At 42.0% G+C, this 12,783-nt stretch overlaps 3 protein-coding genes across 3 annotated transcripts in view; 1 reads left to right on the forward strand and 2 right to left on the reverse strand.

The window, feature by feature from the left end:
- Positions 1 to 268: 268 nt before the first annotated feature.
- On the reverse strand, positions 269 to 2,030 carry LOC109480491 (zinc finger protein 501-like). The gene has a single exon (XM_019782692.1). It carries the CDS (start codon positions 1,968 to 1,970, stop codon positions 516 to 518), a length of 1,455 nt encoding a protein of 484 aa, XP_019638251.1. The 5' UTR covers positions 1,971 to 2,030; the 3' UTR covers positions 269 to 515.
- Positions 2,031 to 5,462: 3,432 nt separating this feature from the next.
- Positions 5,463 to 7,344, reverse strand: LOC109480426 (zinc finger protein 708-like). The gene has a single exon (XM_019782616.1). The coding sequence runs from the start codon at positions 7,342 to 7,344 to the stop codon at positions 5,560 to 5,562; it is 1,785 nt and encodes a 594-aa protein (XP_019638175.1). The 3' UTR covers positions 5,463 to 5,559.
- A 1,885-nt stretch (positions 7,345 to 9,229) lies between these two features.
- Positions 9,230 to 12,783, forward strand: part of LOC109480492 (neuronal acetylcholine receptor subunit alpha-10-like) — a 7,571-nt gene continuing 4,017 nt past the window's right edge. The window contains exons 1-2 of the mRNA XM_019782693.1: positions 9,230 to 9,427; positions 11,402 to 11,556. Of these exons, the coding sequence (XP_019638252.1) occupies positions 9,355 to 9,427; positions 11,402 to 11,556 (228 nt within the window). The 5' untranslated portion in view covers positions 9,230 to 9,354. The remainder of the gene's footprint in view (positions 9,428 to 11,401; positions 11,557 to 12,783) is intronic.

Consider the following 12,783-nt stretch of genomic DNA (forward strand, 5'->3'; position numbering starts at 1 on the left):
TAATGATTATTAACAATAAAAATAGACCAATTCATTATGCTACTTTGAATACATATCTTTTATTTGTAAACGCATACATATCTTTTATTTAAATAATATGGCAAAAAGCGGATGACGGTTGGCTAATTGGCATATGTCTTAATAATTTATATGTATGGTGTAAACAAGACAGCAATCGCTCGTATTGTTTGGTTAATATAAATAGAATGTCTCTTCTGTAACAATTGGATTCTTGTTCCATGTTATAAACACTTTTACATTATCTTGACTGACTGAGCCTGTTTCAGAAATTATCATGTAAACTGATCACTTGGCCGGGGATATGATGATGCTATGATGACTGGAAATCACTTGCTCATTTCAATTGAATACAATTATTCAACTGTCTTAGCGAGGTTTTTCTTCCATTCAAACTGACAGCTAGTTCTATCATGATCAATTGTTATCTCTCCATACACTAATAGGCAGTCAAACATCCGTAATCCTTTCAAATACAGGTTTCTAGAATAGTCGCACTAGTTACATTGTATGTTCTCTCCTGTATGCTTTTTCATGTGTCTTGTTAGGTGAGACCTATTAGCCGTTCTGTATTCGCACTCCTCACACTTGTAGGGTTTTTCACCGGTATGTTTTACCATGACATGTTGTTCTAAATGGGCTTTCCGTCCTGCAGAATAGTCGCATTGGTCACATTTGAAGGGTTTTTCACCTGTATGATTGTTCATGTGTCTGGTTAGGGTAGACCTGTTAGCCGTTCTGTATCCGCACTCATCACACATGTAGGGTTTCTCGCCGGTGTGCTTTGTCATAATGTGTTGGTCTAAATGGGCTTTCTGTGTTGCAGAATATTCACACAGCTCACATTTGTGCGGTTTTTCGCCGTGTGTTTTCATGTGCCGGGATAGGTTAGAGGTATAAGGCGTGCTGTAACCGCACTCCCCACACACGTAAGGTTTCTCGCCGGTGTGTTTTACCATAACGTGTTGATCGACTTGAAATTTCTGTACGGCAGAATAGTCACACTGGTCACATTTGTATGGTTTGTCGCCTGCACGTGATTTCATGTGCCAGGATAGCACCTTATAATCCATTTCCACCCCCGCTTGCTCACCAGCATGTCCATGTTTAATCATATGTTGGTTTAGGTGATGTTGTCGAGTGGCAGAGTAATCACACTGGTCACATTTGTAGGGTTTCTCGTCTGTGTGTGTTTTCATGTGCTGGGTGAGGCCATCCTTATAAGCCGTTCTATACCCACAATCTCCGCACGCGTAGGGTTTCTCACCGGTGTGTTTTGCCATGACGTGTTGGTCGACCTGAAATTTCTGCACGGCAGAATAGTCACACTGGTCGCATTTGTATGGTTTTTCACCTGTATGTGTTTTCATGTGCCGGGTCAGGTTAGCCTGATAGGCCGTACTGTATCCGCACTTCCCACACATGTAGGCTTTCTCGTCACTATGTTTAGCCATATGTTGGTCCAAATGGGACTTACGAGCAGCGGAATAGTCACATTGGTCACATTTGTAGAGTTCTTCACCGGTGTGTTTTTTCCTGTGGTAGGATAGAAGCGAAAATTCTGCCGTTTTGAATCCGCAGTCCTCGCACACGTAGGGTTTCTCGCCAGTGTGTTTTATCATGACGTGCTGGTCTAATCGGCCTTTCCGTGCTGCGGAGTAGTCACACTGGTCACACTTGTAGGGTTTCTCACCTGTATGTGTTTTCATGTGCCGGGATAAGCTAAACCTATGGGCCGTACTATAGCCGCACTCCCCGCACACAAAGGGTTTCTCATCGGTATGAGTTTTCATATGTCTTAACAAGAGATGTCTTTCTGTCGCTCTATAACCGCACTTCCAGCAAATGTAAGTATGCGTTGCCACTTGGCTGTCCTCCTGTGCTGCACTGCTCTGCAAAGTTATCTGTGGCAAGACTTCTTCGTTAGACCCGGTGTGGTTTACACCGAACATTTCGTGATCAGAAAACTCATTTTCCTCGTCCTGCTGCTCCCAACTGTTTCCTGTTTTCTGTTGGTTTTCACTGTACGAGTCAGGTACTAGATTATTTTCTTGTTTGTCCTGCTGCCATTCAGTGCTTCCCGGTATGTCTTCTTCTTCTTTGATGCCCATCTCCTTCAAAGGGTAACTTGGTAGCCTTACGCCGTGCGTTTCCTGACATTTACTGTATGATTCCTGGCACGGTAAGTCCTCATCATTGTCCTGCTGCGATCCGGTATCTCCTGTGTCCTCCTCTTTGATGTGTGTCACGTTCCCAAAGTATCCAGTTGGTAGGTTTGCGCTGTATGCTTCCTGGTGTGACACGTCTTCTTCTTTGTCTTGTTGCCATTGCGTGTCTTCTGTTTCTTCCTCTTTGATGTGTGTCACGTCCAATTGTTCGGCACGAAGCTTTTTAACTGGAGGTCCACATGTGGACTCGTCCATCTCTAAAATAGAAAGAAAACAATTAGATGCTAATTCCACGCATTTGCCTTACACATTCAGAACCCCGGACACCAGCCTACCAAGGTTGGCTAGTGTTAGAGCGTTAGCCTCCTTCGCAGACTTGTTGGGCGGCGGCATTTTTTTTTTCGGTGAGCGACGCGAGTTATGCCGCGGAGGGACGATTTTGCCGCCGAAGGAGTTTTTGCCATGTAGCGGAAAACCTTCTCTCCATGGCAAAAACTCCCTCACCTCCCAACAAGTCTGCGAAGGAGGCTAGGCTAGTGTTGGGGAGTCCATATTAGGCTAAGTGTGAGGCCTCGACCCAACCCCTCCATTTTGCTCCTTGGGGCTTTACCGGTCAGACATATGAGGATATACTCGCACAGACACACAAAAAAACTCAGCTCAGCTCAGTCTTCCGTCCACTGTACATAAACTGGAACGCTACGAACTTTGTCATTACAAGCTTGCTTAGTGACGAATCACCGAGTGTGCGATCTTTGACCCTGCTTCCTATCAACTTCCCAGTGCTACGTGACCGGAATGGGGTGTTCCAAAATACACGTGGAGGGGCGTGTCACATAATAGCAATGTCCAAAATCATATTTTGTGTCACTATTCTACCTTACTTCCAATCAAGATTTCCTCAATCCCTGTCGCCTATCCTTGTGTCAATCCGGTATTGCTCAAAGTCAAACCCCGCCCTAGTTCCAATCTGGATTTGTTCAAACCCTAACGTTACCTGCTGGTGCCAAAGGCTAATCAACATGAAGATTTGCTCAAACAGTGCGTACCCTTATGATAACAGTTAACCCTATCTAGACCGGGGGGGGGGCTAAAAGTGCCCGCGGCAACTTTGATGTCACATAGCGTCTAAACGGCTAAAGCTAGAACCGCCAAACTTGGTGACTTTTCCTAAAATATTGTTGGCAACAAATCTGTATCAGTGGAATAAGATTATGATTTTTCTTGTTGCCATGGCAACGGGTTTCTGACAGGCATTTTTTGCCAAATATAATAATTTCCATTTAAAGAACAGAATTTTATGGGTTTTATGTCCAGTTACACATTGTTTCTAATATTAATAACATCACATATAATTATATGTAAATTTCATCATTAAAAATGCATAATTTATGCTAATTTGATGACGTCATTGGCCGAAATCCAAGATGGCGGACCATATCAGTAGATCAGGTAAATACAGCTTATTTTCCTTAAAATTTTATCAATACTCCCATTTCTTTTTACAAAAAAGGTTCATATGAACGTCTTTAGTCTGTTTATAATGTATTTTAGGCTTTATCCTGAAAAAAACTATTTTTCAAAATTCAAGATTGATGATCCAAGATGGCGGATAGGTAATATATGCATGACGTCATTTTATGACGTCACCGGTGTTGCTATGGGTAACATAAGACTTAGTACATCCTAATATTCTGTCATAAACACTTTTGGTAAAGTTATGTCGTATACTGTTTAGTTTTCAGCGAATAACCTATCTAGACGGTTTTGGCCAATAAAATCACATTTATGACGTCATAATGACGTCATATTAGGTCACAACAACATAAAAATTGTACATATGATAAATTTTAACTAGTACACCATCCTCTGAAAATTTGGTGGTCCTACGATATTCCGTTCGCGAGTTCTGAGGGGGGGGCCGAATGAGCCCCCCCCCGGTCAAATCTTGCTCAAAAAAGCCCGGTCTAGATAGGGTTAAACTTTATGTGACCAACACAAAGTAAATTGGGACTTACCCCAAATTTTCGTACCCTTTTAGCTCATTAGGCTCATTAGCAGGTTGCGCATACACATATTAGTTCTAAATTAATCAAGGTTTGTTCAAACACAATCCTCCACCACATTTGATTTTAAGTCTCCTTGCCTAAACCTAGTTTTAACCAAACCGAGCACTTCATAATTTTTTTGAACCAGCTCAATTAGCTCAATATAGTACTAGTATGCGGAAGGTTTGTTTTTCTTTTGACAAAGCAGCACACAAGTTAGAACTAGAACATAGCCATACAGGATACAAAAGTATATTGTTCACAATTTTTTTTTAATCGTTTCTGGAGACAAATTCATGGTGCAAATCGACATTTGTCTGCTGATAGATACATTTCCGCGCATATACTGTTACACAGCCCCCCTCCCCATCAAAAATACCGATCCAAACACACTTTTAATTCTAATTTATCGCTGCACTAACACTCACTAAGAAGTGTTTATGATAACCAGAGGCCTTACCTGTTAGTTGATGCCGGTTAGCTGTTTCTATGACTTCTAATTGTCGGTAAAATCGCGTCAGTTCGTCGGAGATAAATTACAGCGAAGACGATGACGCCAACTAAAATGACGACAAGCTGGTCAAAGGTCAGAGGTTAAAAACCTGATTACAAGTCAAGGATCGCGATCATAATCTTGTGCTACCGTTGTTTTCAGCCTTAAGGCCAGAGCAAATAATTTTATGGATGACATCAGAGAGATCATTGATTTTCGCCTGATTTTGGAAAAAAAAGAGGGAATTTTGTTGCCCTCTGACACTGTTCAATCTGCCGAAAATGGGCAAAGATGTCTTTTGCTGGAACGTGGATGGTAGATAAATATGAAGAGAGGACACAAGACACATAAAACACTTTCGTAAGAATTTTACCTGTATAATTTACACTGAAGTATTAGTAATCTTACCACGATTTAATTATTTGCCTATTACATGTATTTGGCTATTCACAAAATCGATATATCAATGCATATATTTTTTTTAGCAAAAACATATCCTAAAATGCCGTTGAGCTGTTTTATATATATTCACGTATTAAACCATCGGAGAGTGCATATTAAGAACTATACACAGGTAATTATATATGTCAATACATAAAGCATATTGATGCTTATTTGAAAAATTCGGATTACATTTTGTAGCAGGGCAGAGCTGGCCATGTTATACATGTATTATATATAAACGTTTGGGTAACAATAACCAGAGCAGTAGTTTCTTAGGCTTTAGGACCATGTAAAGGTACACATAATACATTTGTTTGCAAATATTACCTTTCTAGTTCTTTTTTCGATATAGGTTCAAACATTTAGTAGGTCCTTTACACATGTAGAGTTACTCATTGTTGTGTTTTACAAGGAAGTGTTGCTCTACGTCAGACTTCTGTGCACCATAATAGTCAAATTGATCAGATTTGTAAGTTTTTTCACCCGTATGTTTTCTCTTATGTAGTGTTAGGTTCCAACTTTTACCAGTCCTGTATCCGCACTCCTCACACATGTAGGGTTTCTCTCCCGTGTGTGTTCTCTTATGTTGGGATAAAGCAGACCTGTCAGCCGTCCTGTACCCACATTCCCCACACATGTAGGGTTTCTCACCGGTATGTTTTATCATGACATGTTTGTCCAAATGGCCTTTCTGTGCAGCAGAGTAGTCACATCGGTCACATTTGTAGGGTTTTTCACCTGTGTGTGTTTTCATGTGCCGGGATAGGTGGGACTTAACAGCCGTTCTATATGCACAGTCTGTGCACGCGTAGGGTTTCTCACCGGTATGTTTAATCATCACATGTTGGTCTAAATCACGTCTACCTGGAGCAGAGTAGTCACACTGGTCACACTTAAAAGACCTCTTCTCCTCTTTCGATGTTGTCTTTTGTTGGGATCGCTGTTGTCTATCAAATCCGAAATGTTCATACAAGTAGGGGTATTCACCTGTGTTTTTACAGTGTTGACATTCTAGGTTCGTTGCATGTGCAACAGAACTGTCGCACTGGTCACATTTGTTTTGTTTCTCAATTAGGTGGGTCTTCTTATGTCGGGACAAGGCGGCACTAAAAGCCGTCCTGTACCCACACTCCTCACATATGTGGGGTTTCTCGTCGGTGTGTTTTGTTATGACGTGTTCGTCTAAACGGCCTTTCTGTGCAGCAGAATAGTCGCACTGGTCGCATTTGAAAGGTTTTGCACCTGTATGCGTTTTTAAATGCCGGGATAGACCCGACTTAAAAGCAGTCCTATATCCGCACTCGCCACACCTGTAGGGTTTCTCACCGGTGTGTTTAGCCTTATGACTTTTGAGGTTGCTTCTAACAGCTGTACAATAGTCGCACTGGTCACATTTATAAGGTTTGTCACCGGTATGTTGTCTCATATGCATGGTGAGGTAAGCTTTATGGGCCGTTCTGAATCCACACTCCCCACACATGTGCGGCTTCTCACCGGTATGTTTTCTCAGGACGTGGTCGTCCACTTGAGATTTCTGTGCAGCAGAATAGTCACACTGGTCACATTTGTAGGGTTTCCCACCGCTATGTTGTCTCATATGCTTGAACATGAGACTTCTTTCTGCTGCTCGGTAGCCGCACTTCCAACAAATGAATGTATGTTCTGCCACATGACTGCCCTCCTGTATTGTGCTGCCCTCCTGTATTGTGCTGCCCTGTAAAGTTGTCTGTGGCGAGACTTCTTGGTCTGACCCTGTATGGTTTACCTTGAAATCATCGCCCTGCTGCCATTCCGAGTCTTCTTTCTCCTCTTTAATGTGCACCTCATTCCTAAGACATTCAGTTGGCAGTTCCACCTCACACGTTTCTTCGGTCAGAACGTCCTGCTGCCGTCCTGTGCCTGCTGTCTGCTCCCCACCGGTGTGAGTTACGTTAAAAGGATAACAGGTTAGTCTGAGGTTTACGCCGTACGTTTCCTGATCTTCACTATACGTTTCTCCAAGGGGGTTAATAACAAGATTTTGATTATCAACCCCCTTGGTTTCTCTTACGCCCTCCTGTTCCTCCTGTTGCCATCCCGTGTCTTCTGTTTTCTCCTCTTTGATGTTTGTCTCGTTTGCTGCTTGTTCCACTTGAGGCTCTTTAACGGGACGCCCGCATGTCAACTCGTCCATCTCTACAATAAAAAAAAAAGCAGGGAATATATTTGAAACAGATGAACTTCATTCAGGAAGCCGATGGCAATTCGTTGATCAGATACACCTTTGACCCAGTGTTCAGGCGTCACACTTCAGAGAAGCCACGTGACAAGTCTCACTGGGTCAGTCTTCTGAGGACACAACAGAAGACCAGAGTAACTGATGGAAAGTTAGTTGAGAACAGTTCTCTCTTGTGTTGGTAGGTTGGAATAACAGTTTTAACAAATGAAAAGGCGGAAAAGGGTGCTAATCATGAATAATATATGGAATTCTTCCTATTAAAACATTGGACCAGATATAAGCTTGGTCCCTAGAGGATCAACAATAGTTACAATATCTTATATTTCCGGGAAATATCCTATTGCGCAATGTCGACGCTTAACACTCAGAAAGACACACCTAAAGCTATTATAGACTCTTCCATTGACCCCACAAATAACCTAGTAGAATGTTTAGCTTTAAGGCCCTGTCACCACAAACTCAGCTCCAAACAAATCACGGATGTCACCAAGCCTGCGATCTTTGACCCGACTTCCTTCCCGTTTTCCGGTGCGACGTGACTAGAATGTGGTCGGACTTTCTTTCTCAAGTTACTTAAGCCAATAATAAAAACAAATTCCACCAGACGACACGACGATATTTATAATAATAACAGGGGTTTTCCAAAATCTGTTCTCAGAGAGTACAACAACAAATTCATCGTGATTTTTTGTATCGTTTCTGATAGTATATCTAAGGTGTTTATACTGAACAATATTGTTATTGAACAGTATTGGTGTGCATTCAATGTTTGGGATGTTACAAGAAATACATGTGGCCTGGAGGGGGTGGAAGATCCGGTAGAGAATTCCGGATACTAAAGTAGGTTGGAGCAAATCTTGTTTGGAATTAGGGAAGGGTTACCAAAAAAATCTGGATTATTAGAACTAGAATAGGAGCAAAAGCTGATTTGAATTTAAACCTCTTGAACACACCCCCACCTTAGTTATATTTGGAACTGCCCAAAAGCCGACCGCTCCCCATTCAAAGTACCGATCCTAAACACACCTCTCGCTGAACAAGCTCACGCCAAGATGACAATCAAAGGTCTTACCTATCGGTTAAGGTGGACAGAGATCTCGACTACTTCTAGAATTCCGTAAAAATCGAGTCAGTTCTTTGGAGATCTGACACGGAAGACGATGACGTCACCCAAAATGGAGGGCAAGCAGGTAACCAACGGGGCAAAGGTGAGAGGTCACTAACCTGATACTCCACTGAGTCAAACAGCAGATCGCCGCATAACGAACGCTATATCTTGGCAGGTTCTTCTGTGGTGGATTTTATCATTAGGCGATAGCAAGTAGATTTTATGGATGACATCAGCGCGCGCATTAATTTTCGCCTGATTTTAGTGAAAAAAAATTTTGTTGCCCTCTGACAACACGCACGCGCACTTGTACACACACACACACTGACACACACATACACATGCACATGCACACACGCACACGCACACGCACACACACACACACACACACACACACACATACACATACACATGCACACACGCACACACATGCTCACACACGCGCGCGCACACAAAGTTAAGGCATACAGGCACATGGTCGGAAACAACATCTTGACGAATTCGTGGGTAATAATATTAATACGTCCATTTTTCTTGGAGGTAATAAGGCGTAAGTTGGTCCAAATATATGTTTTCACAAATATAACACCTTACAATAATGAATTTTTAACTTTAGAGTTCATCAATGATCTTCCTAGTTTTCAGTATAGTTTTAGTCACCTTTATAGACGAAATAGAACAGTCCACATTTCCTTTTTTTCCGCTTCACTGCCCTCGAGCGTTAAGTAAGTGGGCGGGAGAAAAGTTGCCATGAGTGTACTCACCCACCGAGGCAAGTGGTATAATCACCACGTTCAGCACTACTGAGCAGAGCCGCGGATCGGCAGCCGTCGTTTGAACCCCAGAAAGTGGCCGACATGTGGAGTCGGGAGGCTGCCCTAGCCGTGGCGATTCTGTGTGGGACAGTGCGCGGTGGATTCGGAGAAGCGGGTAGGTTGAACGCCTGACTGCACCGGTTCACAGAACGTGTTGTCTACAAACGTTGTTTTAAAATGTGTCACTAACCGGTTGGACGTCCTACGTTCTTCTTAATATTTCAGGGGTTCGTATTGGCGTCCCAAAAGTGGGTCGAGCACTGTTTTGGGTCTAAAACTTGCGAGTTTGGCTACAGAAAAGCCTGGACTGGCTTCATGATAATGAACACTAGTCCGTGACTTGGATTTAAAATGGGTGGTGCCACGCATTGTAAAGGGATTATTTAGTATTTTCTATAGGCGTAGTTACATTCCGTGACTGTCCAGTTTACTCGTACAATTTTAAGAAAGTCTATGGCAGAGCGGACGTTCGTCCACAAGGATATATATTACTGTAACATGTTCTGTCTTGAAACATCTGCTTTTTGGCGACGTGCACATCCGCGAATGACTCAAGAATTCCTTGACTTTGCTGTCAGTGAGTCTCTAAGGTTCGAGGAATGTGGCCGCGGGGGGAAAGATTAGCAGCCTGAGCCCCGCGCCATCTTGTTCTTAACTATGGTCACGATCTGTAACGTGACACCCATTGATCGTCAAGTTCTTGTTGTTGATGTGTCTAAAATAATTCAATTCAGTTTCATTTCTATCATTTTACCTCCTTTTCAAGCATCTCAGCGTTCGTCTGTTAGACTTTGATGCGTTAACTTCTTTTAGACTTTTGTGCATAACACAGTGGCGAGTATAAACATCCAAATATTTGTGTTCAAACAAATATTTGTGTTCATAATATTGACGGGGAAGGCGCCAATGCTGTACTGTGTCAATAAGGTAAAGTCACTGACAGTGATGATGTAAACACAGTTTCTGTTATATGTCACATTCGTCGTAAGTTATGAACGGTTTTGTAGTTTCAAGCAGACAACGACAAAACCAGTCACGAACAGGCATGTAGAATTCAAACAACGTTTTTCTTAGTACAAAGACAGCTGAATTATTTGCGATACCTTCACGAATATCCCAAGAATGCTTTTAGTTTGCGATGGTGCGACGAATGTGCACTACCTGTATACACACTGACATACGATATATAATAATCAATTGAACTGCATCGGTTGTGACAGATTGGTGAAAGAAAAACCGTGCACTCAAGTACGTTTACAAGTACCACAAGTGTTTGCGTCAAGCTTTTGTTAGAAGCTACCCGTGCCAGGCTTAACAATTTGCTAAAGAAACAATCCACGGCAGCGCTTTTCTCAAAATCAATCAATCGTCCGTAGGTTTCATGGCAGACGCACGGCGGCCGTGGACAGTTGTTCAAAATCAGTAGAGCGAATTCAACGATGACACAAACTGTTCCCGTTTTAGTAACTAAGGGACCGAACAATTGATGGAGTAACAACTTTATTTCTGCATGAACTGTCTTTTATGATGTTTATTTTCTTTTTGTAAAATACACGTTGAGCGCTTTATATCAAGTAGATTATACATAGTACGTTGACCTTAAACATGTACATTTTACATGCCACCTTTCGTAAAGTATTCATTTACCGTTTATACCTATCACGAATGGCATTATGCACAGTGTTACTACATTGCTAAATCTAGGATTTGATTTAGCTTAAATCACTCACGCATTCACTCTCGTCCCGTGGCATCAGAGGTCGTAGCTTAAATGCACAACACGCAAGGTAAAAATATTAGAACAAATTCCCACATACATGTAATTACTAACTGACATGAAACCTTAGTAGCCCGCATTCCCTTATTGTCAGCTAAGCTCTATAGCGGCAAAGGTTTTGTTCCATTGCCAACGTGTGGGTGTGGGTGTGTTTCAAACGGTTAACATGATTTGGCGAAGGTATGAGGTGGAGCTATTGCTTGTGATTGTCACTTTATATATCATACTTTTCGTCCCTAGAAACTGCCCGGCCTGGCCCTGGGTTGGGAATTATGACCTTAGCATAATGTCAAATATTGTGATTTTATCTAGAGAGTGCTACATCCCGTAACAAGCCCGACATCCTACGTCTGCACGAAGATCTGTTTGAGACGAGCGGCTACAACTCTAACGTCCGCCCCGTGCGGGACTACAGACGACCCATCAACGTCACGCTCGACCTGGCGCTGGCTCACATCATAGACCTGGTGAGGCCGCCCTCTCTTTTTTTTTTTTCTTTATTAAAACATTTAGGAACAAAGTGGACAGGATGACGACACACTCAAGCCGGAGCTTATGTTCATGTCGCCATCTAACATTACAAAAATACAGAAGCAAATGCAAAAACAGACATGCAAAGCTTAATAATAACAGAATAGAATAAATAAGGTTACAATGTATAAAGTACTCCAGGCAAAACTTACAAAATTGATAGGAAAGATTTACTCAAATCTTTTAGTTTCCTTTATAAATGATTGAACATAAAGTAAAAATTTAAAGTTATTTGGATATGATAGTGATACAGAACCTCTAAGGAATAAATGAACTAAAACGTCATCAGAAAGATCATTGAGGTTTATGTCAAATCCTACCAACTTAGCTAAATTGCTAAAAAGGGAGGCACGATATTGTGTATATTTAGGGCAGTACAAAAAATAATGCTGGATACTTTCAATGGGATGGCCACAGGTACATGCAGGACTGGTTGCCAGACAACGTGTGTACAAATTTGAGTTTAAATTATAAGTGCCCAGACGAAGACGAGTGAGAAGAGCGCAAGTGTACCGAGGGCCTATGCTAAAATATGGAACAGGGGCAGGGCGCACAGATTTAATGATTTTCTTCTTAAAACAAGGGAGACTTAGTGAGCGGTCTGCCATGTCTCCCTCTCTTGAGGGAAGTAGTTAATATGATGTAGTCTTGTTTGTGGTATGTGAATGTGTATAGTGAATATGACGTAGTCTTTGTTTGTTTCGCATAACCGGTAAACTGCCTTTGGGCGTAACCCCTTTTGTTCATGTATTAATAAAAGCTGCGTAAGACCGGACTGTAACACTACACGAAACGTTGGATTTACCAAACGTAGTAAAATTCAGGTAAAGTTTACTTTGTATACAGTATCTAGCTTTACTATCATGATAGTAAGAAAAGGTCAAGTCAGGAAATTTCATTTACAACCGTTGTTAACCGGAATCACCATATTTATTTTGTTCATTTATTACCACTGTAAAGTCAAGTACGAGTAGTGTTTATCAATTAAACAAAACAGAGTAAACATTACTCAGATTTACTGGTATTTACTGCAGTTGGTAAATCTAAGTTTTTGTGCAGTGTAAGAATTGAACCACTCACACCGGGAAGGTCCCCGCTGTGTCCCACGACGCGTGTCCCAAACCGTGCCTGGGGCAAGGCCCATTCCGTGCTGGGGGGGGGGG

Source organism: Branchiostoma belcheri, unplaced genomic scaffold (genome assembly GCF_001625305.1).
Source record: "Branchiostoma belcheri isolate BF01 breed outbred unplaced genomic scaffold, Haploidv18h27 scaffold51, whole genome shotgun sequence".
Lineage (NCBI taxonomy): Eukaryota > Metazoa > Chordata > Leptocardii > Amphioxiformes > Branchiostomatidae > Branchiostoma > Branchiostoma belcheri.

Coding starts and splice junctions, on each gene's coding strand:
- LOC109480491 (XM_019782692.1), bottom strand. CDS start 1,970: ATGTTCGGTGTAAACCACACCGGGTCTAACGAAGAAGTCTTGCCACAG.
- LOC109480426 (XM_019782616.1), bottom strand. CDS start 7,344: ATGGACGAGTTGACATGCGGGCGTCCCGTTAAAGAGCCTCAAGTGGAA.